Source organism: Syngnathoides biaculeatus, chromosome 6, assembly GCF_019802595.1.
Source record: "Syngnathoides biaculeatus isolate LvHL_M chromosome 6, ASM1980259v1, whole genome shotgun sequence".
NCBI classification, from domain to species: Eukaryota; Metazoa; Chordata; class Actinopteri; order Syngnathiformes; family Syngnathidae; genus Syngnathoides; species Syngnathoides biaculeatus.
Window position 1 is genome coordinate 15,223,582 of NC_084645.1, and position 17,236 is coordinate 15,240,817.

Below are 17,236 nucleotides of genomic sequence, written 5' to 3' on the forward strand. Positions count from 1 at the left end.
GGGTTGCTTTTGCAACTGCATTGTTTTATATGTTTTGGTTGAACGTGAGCAGGACGTTCAGCAATTTCCACCTCACAATTCCTCCTGTTCATTCAGTCACATCATCAATAAACACGATTGAACCAGTATGATTTGCGGCCTTGACGCACAAATACTAAAACATTGTTTCCACCACATTTTACACGATTTAAAATGAACCCCTTTGACTCACAAACAGATCAGAGGCAGAAGCAAAATCAGCTTTATTGGCACGTATGTAAAGAAGGAATTTGTCTCCGGTACTTGGAGCCACCCCATTATGACATACATGTGGAGTACGACAGCAGACAAACAATCAATTGGCAGGGAACATTTTTTTTTTTAACTCAGTTGTGCAAAGGAAGCAGAGTCTTCTAGTCTTTAGAGCAGTTACAATTTCTATTAGAGAAATAATACATTGCAATGACCATTGTGGAAAGGGTATCAAGACTTCAAGGAGTGTATGCAGTTTAAACTGACTTGTGGTGGGATCTTTAAGATATAATATATAATACCAATTGTCCCAGCAGAATGTGCCAACAAACTCAAGCTAGAAAACTCACAGCATGTCGCTGTTAGCTGTTTGAGACTTTTATTGCAAGAGGGAAGAAACTGTTAGAATGCCTGCTCGTTTTGGTTTGCAATGTTGAAAAACTTCTACCCGAGGGAAGGTGCTGGAAGACCTTGAGGCCAGAATGTGGAGGGTCTGATAGGATCCTGCCTGCTCTTGTCCTATATTAGGTGGTGTGCAATTCCTCAAGGGTGGGTATAATAAGGTGGTGCCGACAATCCATTCGGCGGTTTTGATTGTCCATTGTAGTCGGAGTCTCTCCTTTTTTGTGGCAGCCCAAAACAGACTGGGATGGAGGTACACAGTACACGTTCGATGACCGCTGTGTAGAATTGTCTCAGCAGCTCTCATGGAAGGCTGTACTTCCTCAGAAGCTGCAGGAAGTACATCCTTTGCTGGGCTTTTTTGAGGATGGAGTCGATGTTTGTGTCCCAATTCAGGTCCTGTGAGATTATTATTTCAAGGAACTGGAACTCTTGACGGTTGACATAAGACAGATAGACAGTGTGAGGGGCATCTGTGGTGAAGGTTACTCCTGAGGTCTACAATCACAACAGTCTTTAATGTGTTCTGATCCAAGTTGTTTCAGCCACACCAAAGATCTAGTCTGTCCACTTCCTATTAATATGCAGACTCCTCACCATCTTTGATGAGCCCATTGACTGTGGTGTCATCTGCAAACCTTTTTTGTTTGAAGTTTGACGTTTGACAGCCGGGTTAGGGTAGTCGTTTGTGTAGAATGAGAAGAGCAGTGGGGAGAGGATACAACTTTGGGGTGCCCCGGTGCTGATGGTGCATGTGGATGAGGTGATGTCTCCTAGCCACACCTCATGTGTCCTCCCCGTCGGGAAGTTTTAGATCCACTGGGCGATAGCAGGCGAGACGGTGAGCGGGAGCAGCTTGGAGGAGAGAAGTTCATGGTTGATGGTGATGAACACAGAAGTCCATAAACAGCTGTCATGATGTTCAAAGATGAAATGCAGACCTATGTTGACTGCATCATCTGCGGAGCTGTTTGCTCGGTAGGCGAACTGAAGTAGGTACAGCCGGGGATCTGTGATGTTCTTGTGGTGGTCCAGCACAAGGCTTTCAAAGGACTTCAAGACCACAGATGTCAAGGCAACAAGCCTGTAGTCATTCAGACCCGAGATTGCAGGTTTCTTGGGGAGTGGGATGATGGTGGAGCGTTTAATGCCGGATGGTACTTAGCAAAGTTCCAAGGATCTGCTGAAGATCTTTGTGAAGACTGGAGCAAGTTGGTCTGTGCAGACTTTGAGGCAGGATGGGAACACAAGATCTGGGTCCGACGCTTTGTTAATCTTTTGTTGTTTTAAGACGCATTTCACGTCTCTTTTGCAGATGGTCAACATAGTAGTCAAATGTGTTGAAATGGCCAGTCGAGTGGTATAGTGGGCGTGGTGTGTGAACGTGTCCTTTTCAAACTTGCAGTAAAAGCTGTTCAGGTCGTCGGCTAGCCGACTATTGTTGTCCACTTGCGAGGATCGTCACTTGTAATTGGTTAGTGATTGTAATGTGTGCCAGACTGATGTAGAGTCATTGGCCCCAAACTGTTTTTCCACTTTTGCTGCATTATCCCTCTTTGGGTTCTTCATTTCTTTAGTCAACTGGTTTCTAGTGCAATTGTACAGAGCCCAATCCCCACTATGATATGCGAGCTCTTTAGCCTGGCAAAGTTACTTACGTTTGGCAGTAAACCACGGCTCATTGTTATTGAACATGTGAAAGGTTTCATTTTGGTACACACACCTCCTCAATGAAACTGACATGTAATGTAGCAGCATCCGTATACTTGTCAAGACTGCTCGCTAAATTTTCAAAGACTCTCCAGTCCGTACAGTTGAAACTGATTTGAAGTTCTAATTGTGCTTTATTGGTCGACTTTTTTATATATTTTACCAAAGGCTTTGCGCACTTAAATTCTTTCCTGTATGTAGGTATTAATTAGATAAAGCAGTGGTCAGAGGAACGTAGGGCAGCCCGGGGAATGGCACAGTATGCGTTATTTACTGTGGTATAACAGTGCTCTAAAGTTTTACAGTTATTTTCCAGGTCAGACAGTCTATGTACTGCTTGTATCTCGGGAGTTTGTTGTTGAGTTCTCCTGCAATAACGAGGTGTGAGTCTGGGTGTTTTGTTTTTTTTTTTTCATTTTTGTTTTTTGTTTTTTAATCCCCTTTACTTGTTTGTGTTAGCAGTGCTGCATTAACGCCATCTTGGGGCAAAGTGTAGACAGACAATGACGAAAGACGCAAATGGATGGGGAAAGTAAAATGGCTGACAATTCAAGAGCAGTGACTCTAAAAGTGGGCTGCAGTTTCTCCTCAGTCGGGTGACGTCCGTACACCATTTTGTTGTTGATCTAGAATATCCCACTGCCTTTTGTTTTGCCCGACTGCTCCACGATGTGATCCACCCAGTGAAATGGAAGCTGGGTAACATTGTAGTTCTATTGGGAATACGTTCGCACAGCCAAGCCTTGGTGATGCACACGGCGGCGGAACGTCCAAAGTCTTTGCTGGTCCTTTTCAGAAGATGTAGCTCGTCTATTTTGTTAGGAGGGGAGCATAGATTCTTGAGGTGAATTGACGGGAGCAACAATCTGTGTCCAATCCTGCGAAGTTGGATCCCAATCCCCATTCCCCTGCGTGTTTGTTACCTCCATGCTCCGTAGACCGCAGTCACTGCTCTAGTGAGTAACTCGGAGGCGACTCAGAGATTTTGCGATTTGTTGGAGGGAAAAAAAAAGACTCTGATGGTTAGCAATACTTTTCTTGTGTACTTGAGTTCACAGATTACCGAAAAACACAAAAATATAGGTAATACTAGGGAGCACCAAACCGAGGTGACCACATGGTGGGTGCCATCGTTTCCTTGTCATTTCATCATCCGATCTTTCTGATTCAAGCTAACATTGGTTTCATCTGTCCCAAAAGTCTGACTCAAAAAAATGAGAATTATTTTGTCTGTTGGGTTTAATTCTGGCTTTGTGTGTCAGTTTCAGTCTTCCAACACAATCTGTCATGAACCAGCGGCACAGGGGCGGACCCAAATGCAGGACTCCAGGATGAGGACATGACATTAAGAGTGGTTTCATTCCAAACCAAGGTCATACACAGTGTAGCAGTCCAAGAAGGAAGAGGCACACGAACGCTAAACTAGAGGCAAGGTCCGAAAGCATTAAGCAAGGTCTGATGACTATGAGGCAAAACTTGAAAACGTGAACAAAAACAAGACTAGGCTTTGATGGCTCAGACACGCTGTAACTATGGGAAGCACTACAAAATGGTTGCGTACTCACGCACTATAAAGCAGTGTCTACACAGTAAGACAATGCAACGAACTGGCAAATGCCGATGACACACTTACCACCTAATTACCAGTGGCCAGGCCATGCTCATGACAATAATCAATTACATGTGAGGGTAAGATAATGCTAAGTGGGAAAAAAATAATGATCAGTCACTTCAGGTTCTCACCCAAAGCCAGAAGGTCCAGTTTACCACCGGACTCCAATCGCAGTGTAGAAAATGAATGGATGGAAATTAGATTAACCACAAAATATAAATCGTATTTTAGTCGTGGATTCTTATACTTCGTTGTATCTTATTGTTTTACATTTTTAGGGACGCAGTAATCAAGAGCTCATCATCTGACAGGTCTGTTTTATTTTCTTGATCATGCATTGACACTGCAACACATAAATAGAAAAAAAACATTGGAATTTTAATTAATAATACCAAAAGTACTTAATTCACATACAGCATTTTTGATATAGCAGACAGATGATACAATTTTATATGATTTTAATATATGCAGTCTCAAGTTACCCAATTTGATACGTATGTTTCTGCTTTTGATTATAAAATAATCAAAACATACTCTTCTTTTATATACATACATTTGATTTTTGGCTTGCATATCCTTTTATTTTTAACACGACACTGTTTCTTTGTTTTTTTGTTGTTGTTGTTGTTTTTAAACAGACAGTATGGCCACGATAGCCTCTACCCCCAGAGGAGCAATGAACATCTTTGGAAACATCTTCTTAAATATTGACATTGAGGTTCAAATGGTTTCTTTTTAGTCTTTTTAGCCAGTTACGAGAGGATGACAATTCATTCTGATCCGCATGAAAGTGGAGTGGACGTCCCACTTCGAGTTTTGCAGAGCACAGCAAAGACAAGCGAGGAAGCAAACAACAGCAAGATGGTGTAGGAGGACAATCAGTTAAACAGTGAATTTTCAAGACAAAACACTGAGAGCATCTGTCAGCATCTTCAGTTCATCTTTCACTCCTTCAAGGCCTCCCTGGATCTTCAAGGGGTTGTCCAGGACCTCTATGCTACTGGTGTATGGATCAAACTTCACTGAGAAGGGACGGTGTATACCAGCAACATATGACCTGGTCAAAGCGAGCATCAAAATAAAGGTCAAGTAGCATTTGAATCCTCAGTGTGCAGCAGCAGACAGACAGGCACGGTGGACCATGTCTGGCTCACAGTCAAGGATTCTGTTTGTGAATTGAAGACTCGAAATTGTTCATAGGTGTGAATGTGACTGAAGGCTTGCCCTAAAGTCAGCTAATTTAAATGAGCTCCAGTTCACCCTTGGCCCTGAACCGGATACGTGTTGGAAAATGGTTTGGTGGATAAACGTGCAGCACAAATGTTTCCCTTGGCCTGAGAGCACGCGACACGTGTGTACAGAAAATGAAATATGCACAAATATTCTCCTATGTAATGATATTCATCGCACTTTTCCTCATATCGAGTCTGTTTTGATAACCATTCCCTTGCTGGTATTTTCACATGGAGTGTGACTAAATACTGTCAAAACACTCACCAAAGCTACTTGTTTTGCAGGGCAGCATTTGATGTGTTTGCCAAATAAAACGGCAGTATTTTGCTATGGTAAGAGGGCCTACATTAGTAACAGCTGTCTTCTGGCTGACCTACAAAGGTTTGTGGCCTCCAGGGTTGGATGGCTGCTTTCTGACCTTGTCCTTATGTAACCTTTCTAACTCCTCTCTTTCTCTTTTCTCCGGCTCTTCTTCTTTTCTTTGAATGTGTATTTTTGCAAATGTTATGCATCCAGCTAAGACTTCAGTACCTGAATTTCTCCTTTGCATCCGAAAAACTTTCCGAAATGAAGTAGACGGGCTGGTAAGTCTGGTCTTGGTAGGGCTGGATTGCGGCAGATTCTGGATCAAACTCCCTTATCTCGGGTTCATCGGAGAGAGAATGCTGCCAGGCAAGGAAACGAATACAAGGTGGATTTGATTGCTGCGTCATCCTGAATCAAGTGAAGATAAAAACAGAGGAGGGTGTAACCTACCACAAGTTCTCCATAAGAAGAAAGTAATCCTGCACCATAGGCCCTCACTTCACCATTTTGTTTGCACAAGCCATACTCCACAGTGAACCAGTAGAGCTGTCAGAGGAGACATACAAAAGAAGTGCATATGATTAGTCACAATTAATTATTGATCTACTGCATTCAATTTTACGCACTGTTGGTCTTACTGTGGATAGTTTCTCAATATCTTCATCAGAAGCACCAAGTGATGCCAGGCCAAGATTCTGCAGAAAAGAATCAAATGATGTGTTTATGCAGTGATTTTATTTCTCACGTATACACTCTAGTGAAATTGAAGACAAGCACATGAAAAACGTACACTTTTTAAAATGCCCATATTTTGGCAAAGTATACCTCCATAGTGTGACTATAACATGGACTTAGAATAAAAGTGGTTTTTCATATGAGGGTCCAGAAAAGCCCTATTTGACAGCTATGTCTGTTTGACTCAGTTTTGCATCTACAGTGAAGAAAATGAATATTTGAACAGACCTGCTATATTGCAAGTGCTCCCACTGAGAAATCACAGAGGGGTCTGAAATTCTCATTGTAGGTGTATGTCCACTGTGACAGGCATAATCTAAAAAAAAAAAAATCCAGAAATCACAATGTTTGATTTTTTTATTTACTTTATTTGTGTGATACAGCTGCAAATAAGTATTTGAACACCTGTCCATCAGCTAGAATCCTGACCCTCAAAGACCTGTTAGTCCGCCTTTAAAAGTCCACCTCCACTCCATCTATTATCCTGAATCTGATACACCTGTGTGAGGTCGTTAGCTACATAACGACACCTGTCCACCCCATACAATCAGTAAGACTCAAAATTGTAACATGTCATGGCCAAGACCAAGGAGCTGTCCAAAGACAACAGAGACAAAATTGTAGATCTGCACACGGTGGAAAGGGCTACAGAGAAATTGCCAAGCACCTTGGTGAAAAAAGGTCCCCCGTTGGAGAAATCATTAGAAAATGGAAGATGCTAAACATGACGGTGAATCTAAATCGGAGTGGAGCCCCATACAAATATCACCTCGTGGGGTCTAAATGATCCTTAGAAAGGTGAGGAATCAGCCCAGGACTACACGACAGGACTTGGTCAATGACCGAAAAGAGCTGGGACCATTGTTTCCAAGGTGACTGTTGGCAATAGCGTCATGGTTTGAAATCATGCATGGCACGAAAGGTTCCCCTGCTTAAACCAGCACATCAAGGCCCGTCTTAAGTTTGCCAATGACCATTTGGATGATACAGAGGAGTCGTGGGAGAATGTTTTGTGGTCAGATGAGACCAAAATTGAAGTTTTTGGTCATAATTCCACTAACTCTATATGGAGGAAGACGAATGATGAGTTCCATCCCAAGTACACCATCCCTACTGTGAAGCATGGGGGTGGTAGCCTCATGCTTTGGGGGTGTTTTTATGCACATGCGACAGGACGAATATACTGTAATCAGGAGAGGATGACCGCGGCCATGTATTGTGAGATTTTGGGGAAAAACCTGTTTCCCTCAGTCAGAGCATTGAACATGGGTGGTGGCTTGGGTCTTTCAACAAGACAATGACCCGAAGCACACAGCCAGGAAAACCAAGAAGTGGCTCCGTCAGAAGCATATCAAGGTTCTGGCATAGCCTAGCCAGTCTCCAGACCTAAACTCAATAGAAAATTTTTGGAGGGAGCTGAAACTCCGTGTTTCTCAGCAATAGACCAGAAGATTGTCTGATCTAGAGAAGATGGATGTGTGGAGGAGTGGGCCAAAATCCCCCCTGCAGTGTGTGCAAACCTGGTGAACAACGACAGGAAACATTTGACCTCTGTAATTGCAAACAAAGGCTACTGTTACAAATATTAACATTGGTTTTCTCAGGTGTTCAAATACTTATTTGCAGCTGTATCGCACAAATAAATCTTTAAAAAAAATCATACATTGTGATTTCTGGATTGTTCTTTTTAGATTATCTCTCTCACAGTGGACATGTACACACGATGAAAATTTCAGACCCCTCCATGATTTCTAAGTGGGAGAACTTGCAATATAGCAGGGTGTTTAAACACTTATTTTCTTCACTGTACTTTGGCCATGTTTGGTTAAGCCTCTTCCTCTGACGGTTGTCTCCACGTGAAAGACCCATCTGTGCAAGCACGGTTGTTTGTTAAGTTTACAGCGCTGGATCAAGAGCAGAGAAGAAAGTGGAGATCTTCACTAGTGGTGTAGATAAGGTTGAGAAATTTTAATGACCTGATTTCAAGCCTCTCAAAAAAATGTTTGCAACTCAGGTATGTGTGGACAATTTTAATTCATATTTCACATTCCTGTGGAACTGTGGAACAACTGGTTAGAGCGTTGGCCTCACAGTTCTGAGGACCGGGATTCGAATCCCGGCCTCGCCTCTGTGGAGTTTGCATGTTCTCCCCGTGACTGCGTGGGTTTTCTCCAGGTTTCCTCCCACATCCCAAAAACATGCTACATTAATTGGACACTCTAAATTGCCCCTAGGTGTGATTGTGAGTGCGACTGTTGTATATCTCTATGTGACCTGCAATTGGCTGGCAACGAGTTCAGGGTGTACCCCACCCCCTGCCTGATGACAACTGGGATTGGCGCCACATTCCTGCGACCCTCGTGAGGATAAGCGGCTCAGAAAAATGTATGGGCGGATGGATTTCACAGTCCCTGAGGCACCATGGAGACAATATTACATCCCAAATAATTGAAAAAGTTGGTTTGCCAAAATATGGCACCTTTAATGACACTGACAATTTTACTTGGTTATATGGCTAAATGAGGCAACCAAAATATAGCATCCCTTATGATGTGATGGATTCAAACAGCATAACAGACTACACCCGAAAAAATAAACAGATTTTATAACATTACCTGCAAATTCTACCATAACTGAATATTATTTGGATTTTAGCATATTATAATACGGCTCTTACATTTGGACTTGCCTGCAAATATGTCATAATAAACAATCATCTTGTTGTGGCTGTTCAATGTCATGATTTGTGATCTTAATTTGGATAGATCGTTATACCTTACCTGGGAAAACTGTGCAAAAGTGCGGTCTGCCAGCATAGGGACGTGGCCTAAAAGCTCATGGACACAGTCACTGAATGGAAAGTCAAAAAGGCCTTCATCATTAAAAATGTACATGAATTAATGAAACAAATGTGTTTGTGTGGGAATAGCTAACACTTAATCAGTGTGACTCAATATGATAGTTGTATGCAAGATTACAACCCTTGTAATTACATACACTAATAATAACACGTGAGTTTTGAATATTCAGCTGACCTTCCATAAGAGGTTGGGTACAGCCTGGACTGGTCACCAGTCACTTACTGGGTACCTACAGACCAAGGATGGGTGACTGGCACACATACTTTCTATCCAAGTTGCCCGTTGACTATTTAAAAAAAAAAAATGGGAAATTTGAGAAGAGTGTGTGTGTGTGGGGGGGGGTAGGCATGTTTCTTCTATACCTGATCAGGTTTTTAGTCGTAATAGCACCGTTCACCACTAGATGTCAGACATCACTTAGTAGCGCTTCCACTGGATCTTCCCCATCAATGTACAAAAAAAATGAAGGTAACTTGTTGGCTTGGAGATGTTTTCAGCCATGATTGTTTGGTAGCACTGATGAGTCAATTAAGACAAACACTGCCAAATTGAAGATTTGGTAAGATGCCAAATAATATTAACTGTGTTTTGCATAGCATACAATGGAACTTATCGGGAGGTTACTATATTGCACACAACTCAGAGTCAGCGTTTCGGGCAAACAAAGTACAACACAGTAAATGTAAACTCACAGTTAATTAAAACACATTCAACAAACTACGAGTAACATAAACGCATCCAAGCAATAATGAATAATGTCCTTTTTGTGGTTTAAAATGAATATTGAATTACGCAATGTACACTGGTAACTGAAGTTTCAAATACAAGTACAAGTACTAAAATAACTTCGTGTTTTTTTTTCCCTCCACAACAACCATTGACACTTGGTTTAAAATGCCTGTAGACTTGGTAAAATATTTCCTCTAAAAACATGGGCATGTTTAACAACAGTAATTACGTTGCAAATGGGTATGTCAGCTTGGACAAGTAGTAGGACAGGAGGCACACCTCGGCTACTTTAACAAAGAACTGTGAACTGCACTGTGCTGCAAAGTTAGTAGGTCTAATAATTTCAGGATTTTAAGTGACGTGCGGGACAAACAAAGTAGAATATTAACATTTTGAACTATTTGATTTTTGTGAAAAAACATCCAAAAAGTGTTTTTGCACTTAATGCTGGTTTGCTGTTTACCAGTTTTTTTGCCATCTTTGAATGGTAATTTGCATGTAAGAGCCGTTTGCAGGGGGTAGGGGGAATCACAATAGCCTAAAATTTCATTGGTTCAAAACATTTGTTTTTGAAGAGTGGATTTTTTTAACATCCATTAAAACATGATATATATGAAGATACTGTGATGTATGTTGGTTCAATAACAAAATCAGGCATGCACATATTTTGGCCATACTCAATATGTGGCGTTTTTATCATACATCTGGTTAGAAAGTGCACAGTCCTATAGAACTTCACAGGAATGATTCGATTACAATGCCGGAATTTGATTGAATTAACCAAAAAAAACATTTGAACATTTGACTTTTTCAAAACTGCGCCTGCTGATTTGCTGCAAATAATGAATTGCTCACTTAAGTCAGACGAGTTTCCTAAACCTCTTAAAGTAACTGCCATTGAGCTACTTCTAGAAATGAGACCGTTGCACACTTCCATTTAAGAAACTATAGGCCTTTCTTAAATTTCCTCTTCATTCCCAAGATTGGCAAGAAAGTGGTTTTTAATCAGCTGACCAATTACTCATACTTAAATTGACTTTTTCATCAATTCCAAATAATTTTCTGAACTCCTCACAGTGCAGAGACAGATCTTATCAAAGTTCTAAATTACATTCAGTTTGTCTTAACATTGACTTGGGAATATTTTAAAGATGATTCAATTGGATTTTCTTAATCGCATCATTTTGAACTATGGCCAAGGCTTTATTTTGCATTTACAGGTACTTTTGCTCTTTGTTCAAATAGGATCATGCGCTGAATTTTGAACACTGATGACATAACATTAAATTTACAGGTACTTACTTTTATCAATGTCTAGTGTTCAGTTCATAGTCAGTCAAGTTTGTAACATTTGATGTATAAACTGTTCACAGCTTGGCATGAAAATGTAACCAGAACAAGAGAAACATATCAGCAAAGCATAATCACCCTAAATCTGCTTATAAAAACATAGATGACTTTTAATAAAAATTATTTTGTAACCCAGTGTAGACATTGATAAACTTCCATGTTTGTTGTGTTCATCAATAAAATGCATTTCTTTTCTTGTCTAGAAATGTGAATACAGCTGTTGTGAGATTGCATTGGAGTTCTTATGTGTGAAAATGAAGGGGCTGGTGATTGTTACTGTATTCAGTACTCACGGCTCTGGGGAATGCATTGGAGCGGAACCATGACGGATGTACTGGGTGCACTGAAACACGCGGAATGCCAAACTGGCCAGGAAATCTCTAGCTGAGAGGAGACCTGCCACTGGGCGCAACAGGAACCCGGTGCGTTCTGTGTGTTTAGGAGATAAGTGTGCTCATCACATATTGTCTCACCTCTGCAATGTATCTTTAAATGATCAGGTATTTTACCTTTAAGGAAGCGAGACACATCTTCCAGCTGAGGAATGTTGTTTGGACTGTACCCACAATGCCTTTCAAGGTGATGGAAGGACTCAAGGTACTCAGTGCAGGCATGGGTGGAGTACAAGTCCCTCAGTGTTGTGTAGACTTCCCTCCTGCAGGAAATGATGAATTGAGTGATGGCTTCATACTGATATGACTAAATATTTTTTATATTCTATTAGGATATTATCCCATCATTTTTCTGTGATTTGTATTATTGCAATAATTCTTTGTTCTTGTGTGGCCTTTTCTAATGTACCTCTTGTTAGTGCAAGTCTAGCAAGTGTCTCTGTTCCTTCAAGAACAAGACAAGTGTGTGTGAAGAATCCCTTTTTCCTTGACTCCCTCCCATTTGAGTTTTAACATTGCGTGGCTCTTCCGTTTCCCTCAGAAATGGGATGAAGTAACTAACCACTCTGTCTGTCCTTCTCTTTGCAAAGATTTCATTAAAATGACAAAATGAGATTGTTTTCTGATTCACATCCAACACAATATAGAAACACATACTGACATGTTGATATGTTGTCATTTATTTTCAGTTATTCAAGATTTCATGCTTTTAATTGGACATGGGTGTAAGTCCATTTGTTTCTACTGAAAAAAAATCTATCCCATTTCAGTATATGTTAGGGCTTTTTAAGGGTAAAGAAATAAAGAGTACTTTTGTGACAAAAAGGTCATAAAAAGTTGTATTTTTATAAATGCATCCTGCTCACTTCAGTCAAAGTTAAGTAAGTCTACAGGTTTGCTGCCACTTTACTTCTTTTGGAATTATTGTTTTGGAACCCTTGTCAAGTTCATACGTCTCAACTCCAAGCATGTTGCCTGAACTTGGCTTGAACTGAGCCGAAAATGAACTCCATGTCTGAAAAATCTGCTCAAATTACAGGCTGCCGACTCTAATGGACTGCTTTGATAGTGTCATTCATCTGAAAATAATGTATCAAAGTAGCCATGAAAGACTCATCAGTCCGCAGTCACAGTATCACACTCTGCGGGCAGTGAGTGGAAAAAAACAAAACAACAGGAACGTCATGAGAACATTTACGAGTGACCCTCTTGTGACTTTCATGCCTTTTACAGTACAGTATCTTGGATTTTGAATAAGAATATACAGCAATGCTCACCACGTGCCAATTTCCTCGTCTGTATATTCCACTCTGGGAATCGGCTGTCCACTGCGGATTGACAAATGTAGACTTTGATCAGCAGCAACATTTACGGCTCATATATATTTAATGGCTGTCTGGACAGTATGCAGTCAACTATTCAGTAGGCATCTCTTACTGTCTGTATCCAAAGGCAATGTCGCCAATCATTTTCCTTCTCTGTCTGTAGACTGGGTCTGTGAAGCCCTATTTAAATCGAATTCATCATAAGCACTGATTTCATTTTCTTGGCCAATGGCATTAAGAACAGTCGTTTTTTTCCCCGTATTTGTCATGCAAGGTCTTGACTTACAGGATGATCATGATCAAAGTCTGGATCAAATTTGGTGACCAAATGGTGGCATTTGTCCAAGTCTGCTATTTTCTTTGGAAACCAGTGAACTGGAAGAAAAGGTCAGAATCAGTCAAGTTAAATATTGCTATTTAATGTGGACATGTACAATGAAGCAATGTGAATAGAGAGCAAATAAGAGACAATGTTGTGGTTCTGGCTGGTACAAACTTGACAGTTTAAAGCAGCATTATTCTTGTGGGCAGTGCATTATACCCCAGTTTGACTCTCAGAGAGGGAAGTAAATCACCTTGAATAACCATTGCCAGGATTATTCCTGGTACCCGTGATCCAAGGCCACCACCACAGGGGGAGGGGGGTTGTTGGGGGGGATTGAAGAGTTCAGATGCAAAAGCAGATATATCCATTTTTGTTGTTTCTGTAAATTCTTTGATGTATATAGTATATAAATCTGCTTTTGCGTCTGAACTTTTCAGTTGCAATTCTAAGAGCCCACGAGTGAAGGGAGCCCAATAAAATCACATTTTCAATTTCTGGCAATAAAGCTCTGGGACCAAATTCCCTGGAGATATCCTTGCCTCTATGCTACCATTGCTTCACCCACAAAACATTTATCAGTAGTAAGTCTACACACCCGTGTTGAAATGCTAGGTTTTGGTGAAAAAAAGAGACCAGGATGAATCATCATTAACGTGACCTTTAACTTGTTAAATGCAATTGATTTGTTCATCTTTTTGAGAAAGAAAGTCAGAATAAAGGACTGAAATTGTGTAGTTGCATTTCACAAGTGTGCCCATTCACATAACTAGAAGGTGGACGTGTTCAAAATTAACCACATAATTCGCATTCTGTCTCATATTAAATGAGGGTCAGCACACCATTATCACTCCTTTAAAAAGCTGCTGATTATCACCAACCATGAATGTTGAACAATTTTGTCCATATTTCCACAAGGTTTGTTTGGCACAAACTCAACAACTGCAACTGCGGCTTTAAATGAGGTGGAAAAATTATGAACATCTTGAAATAGAAGTCAGCTAATCAAAAACTTTTAGGATTCTATTTGAAAAAAGAAGTCATAGACAGCCTCCTAGAGCATCTGAAATGTATCTGGTGGCATATGCCATACATATGACACCCATGAATGTGAGTTTGAATGTCATACCAGATCATTAATCTTTAGACCCCCCCCCCAAAAAAAAAAAAAAACAAGTTTTTTTACATTGCGTTGTACATGTTATAGACAAAGGTTATGGTGGGAAAACGTTTTGAAATGACAAATCTTGGTCTCATTTTTTAAATGACAAAACATTGGCATTCATGTAGGACTGTGGATACCATTTCCATCTACTGTATGCAGCGCACTGCCATCACTTTCACTTCCGAATCAAGAGTTGATGCTGCTGCTTCATTGAGAGATTAAGTGAAAGGAGCAATACTAAACAATTTATTAAAGTTGTTTCACAAAGTGTGTAATGTGTCATTCCAACCAAAAGCAGAGCTGTGCATGATCTAAATGCACTTCAATGAGCTCACAACCACTACCTCAACCAAAACATCCCTGTCTTTCAAACACATCATTTTTATCTTATTTAGTTATTTTCTTTTACTCTAAAAATCTGCTGTGTGCTGCTTTATCCCATACTGTAGTAAAACTTTGAACATTTAACAATTCACTACAGGATATTCTTCTGTCCTCATGAGGCACGTGCGATATGTGCAACATCCAAAGACATAAGGGATCAATTTAAACGTCTGTTCTACAACAAAAAGGATGAAGAATTATTAAAATTATGACTATTGCAAAATATCAAGTTCAGTAGATTTTATTACTTGAAATAAAGTATTCTTTAAAGCAGTCGGTTACCATAAAATTGGGTGTTTTGGAAATGACCACATATTACATTATTTGAGTCTGTATTTGAATTTGAAATGCTATTTGAGAAAATATTGTGTACACTTTCTCTTTCAAAAAAAAAACCCTTCAACCTAGAGAATACAAGAAAGAAAGTAATGATTATTGATATAAATAGTAATTAGAATTTTATCAAACACAGTACAGTACTCAGTATATGCTAAAACCATCTGTCATCAGTCAAACACCTTTTGGTTCAATTACATTGGCTAATTAAAGTGACCTATATACGAGTCGTGGATGTGAAAAAAAAAGTCTAAAAAGCATACAACTCTGCGACATCAAGAATGCTCCAAGATGAAAAAATTTAAAGGAAAATAAGTGGGCTTGAAACCGAAGGGTGGACTTTGGGGACAACTCTGGTGGCGCTTGTGTAAACAGAAAATAACAAACACTTTTTCTTCTCATCTCGGAATTGTTGGCATAAAGTGAAAATATTGCCGGCGTTGTCTCAATTTTTAATCAGTTAATTATTATTTTTTTTTAATAGAGCAGATTATATAAATGTTTGTTGTCTTATACAATCGGAGGAAATGCTTACATTTGACTTCCTTGGTGGTCCTGACGTCTTCTGCATTTCTTTTAATGGAGCTGATGAGAGTACTGACGTCCGAGAGGTGTACCTCACAGCGGACAAAATATTCTAGGCTGTGCAGGCAGTCTTTGGGCTTTCGGCACGGCCGTGTTTCCAGATGATGGATCTTCGCTTCAAAAGTCTGAAACACACGGAGGCAATGAAACACACGGAGGCAAAGCTCTCCCAATCACGCATGGCAGTATTTAGAAAACGCATTACAGTATTTGGCGGCGCGCAAACTACCTCGAAGACTTTGAGAGTCCTTGAGAGCACAGGCGTCTTGTTGCTGGCTAAAGTGAAAAAAAGGTTGACGAGGGCTCTTCCGTCGTCCTCTTCGAACACGATTTGCTCGCTGGCCTCAGCCGACTCGGCTGCAGCGGCGGCAGCTTCGCGTTCCTTCCGTGCGTCATCGATCAAGCTCTGCCTTCTTCCCGGGAAGCGTTGTGACTGAACCAAAACAAAATTCAACGCTATATGCGAACCTCCACGAATCAAGCGTGGTGATTCCAATTTTGAAATCACAGTGAATATTAAATACTCAGGTGCAGAAAAAAATGGCAAACTTCTCCGAATGGCCAAAAGTCTGCTTTTGCGGCGTGCAGTTATACTTAATAGGAAGAAGGAAAAAAAAATAAGGTGAGATAACACCCATGAGTGAGGTAAGTGATCCTTAAGATCCCCTTTTAACTTCACGGTGAAAAGGATATTTAAATATTGGTAGTGATTTGAACTAAAAACAAACGCACCTAACTAAAACACTACAAGAACACAGCTATAAATATGAATATTCTTGAGGTTTTGAAAAATATGCATCCAGGTTTATTTGATTATTTGCTCTCTCTTTTCCCCCACTTCTTGTGTATAGCGATCACTGACAGCGCGCAAATAATCATCCTTGCACAAATATTTTAGAATGTTTCAATAGTTTGTCTTTCCTACCGTGATGGAGTCCGACCTTTCGAGCTCGGATGCTGCTCTGCGGATGCTCTTAGACGAGGACGTGGAGCTGCTAGAATGTGGCATCTTGTCAGGGTTTCTCTTGGCTTCTTCTTTCTCTCTCTCTCTCTCTTTTTTTTTTTTTTTTTGTCAAACTGAGGTGAGGCGGTACAAGTAAGTCTGCGTCTGAGTGCGTCTTTCGCCGTGTTTGTTTTCCACCCCAGACAGATGCGTCCTTCTTTTTATACTCTCATTTGTTTGCCGTTTCTGACGTCAAACTAAGGTCACTTCTATTGCTATCACTCAACACGCCTCCAAGATATTTGCGAATAAACATGTTCTATTTGTAGATCTTAAATGTTAAAGTGTTTCTTTATTAAACTAAATAGGTCAATTTTATTTACATTCAAACAGTTAAACTCAAGTTTTTATCTATCTATCTATCTATCTATCTATATCTATCTATCTATCTATCTATCTATCTATATCTATCTATCTATCTATCTATATCTATCTATCTATCTATCTATCTATCTATCTATCTATCTATCTATCTATCTATCGATCTATCTATCTATTTTTGCATGACAGGTGTGGTTCAAAATATAACATCCATCTATTTTCTTAGCCTCTTAT

The 17,236-nt window shown here is 40.2% G+C and overlaps 1 protein-coding gene across 1 annotated transcript; it reads right to left on the reverse strand.

Annotated features, from left to right (window-relative positions):
* Nucleotides 1-4,336: 4,336 nt before the first annotated feature.
* th (tyrosine hydroxylase) lies at nt 4,337-16,743 on the reverse strand. The gene is made up of 13 exons (XM_061822090.1): nt 16,604-16,743; nt 15,908-16,111; nt 15,629-15,803; nt 13,173-13,261; nt 12,999-13,066; nt 12,839-12,889; nt 11,679-11,824; nt 11,463-11,598; nt 9,010-9,079; nt 6,133-6,189; nt 5,945-6,040; nt 5,720-5,853; nt 4,337-5,012 (listed from the first exon to the last, which is right to left on the reverse strand). The coding sequence occupies exons 1-13, from the start codon at nt 16,685-16,687 to the stop codon at nt 4,853-4,855; spliced, it is 1,470 nt and encodes a 489-aa protein (XP_061678074.1). The 5' UTR covers nt 16,688-16,743; the 3' UTR covers nt 4,337-4,852.
* Nucleotides 16,744-17,236: the final 493 nt, after the last annotated feature.

What these genes read in the sequence shown, in the direction of transcription:
- th (XM_061822090.1), bottom strand. Translation starts at nt 16,687, where the DNA reads ATGCCACATTCTAGCAGCTCCACGTCCTCGTCTAAGAGCATCCGCAGA. An exon ending in GGACTCTCAAAGTCTTCGAG is followed by an intron (nt 15,804 to 15,907) that starts GTAGTTTGCGCG and finishes CGTGTGTTTCAG; the next exon opens with ACTTTTGAAGCGAAGATCCA. An exon ending in CCAATGCATTCCCCAGAGCC is followed by an intron (nt 9,080 to 11,462) that starts GTGAGTACTGAA and finishes CTTTCCATTCAG; the next exon opens with TGACTGTGTCCATGAGCTTT.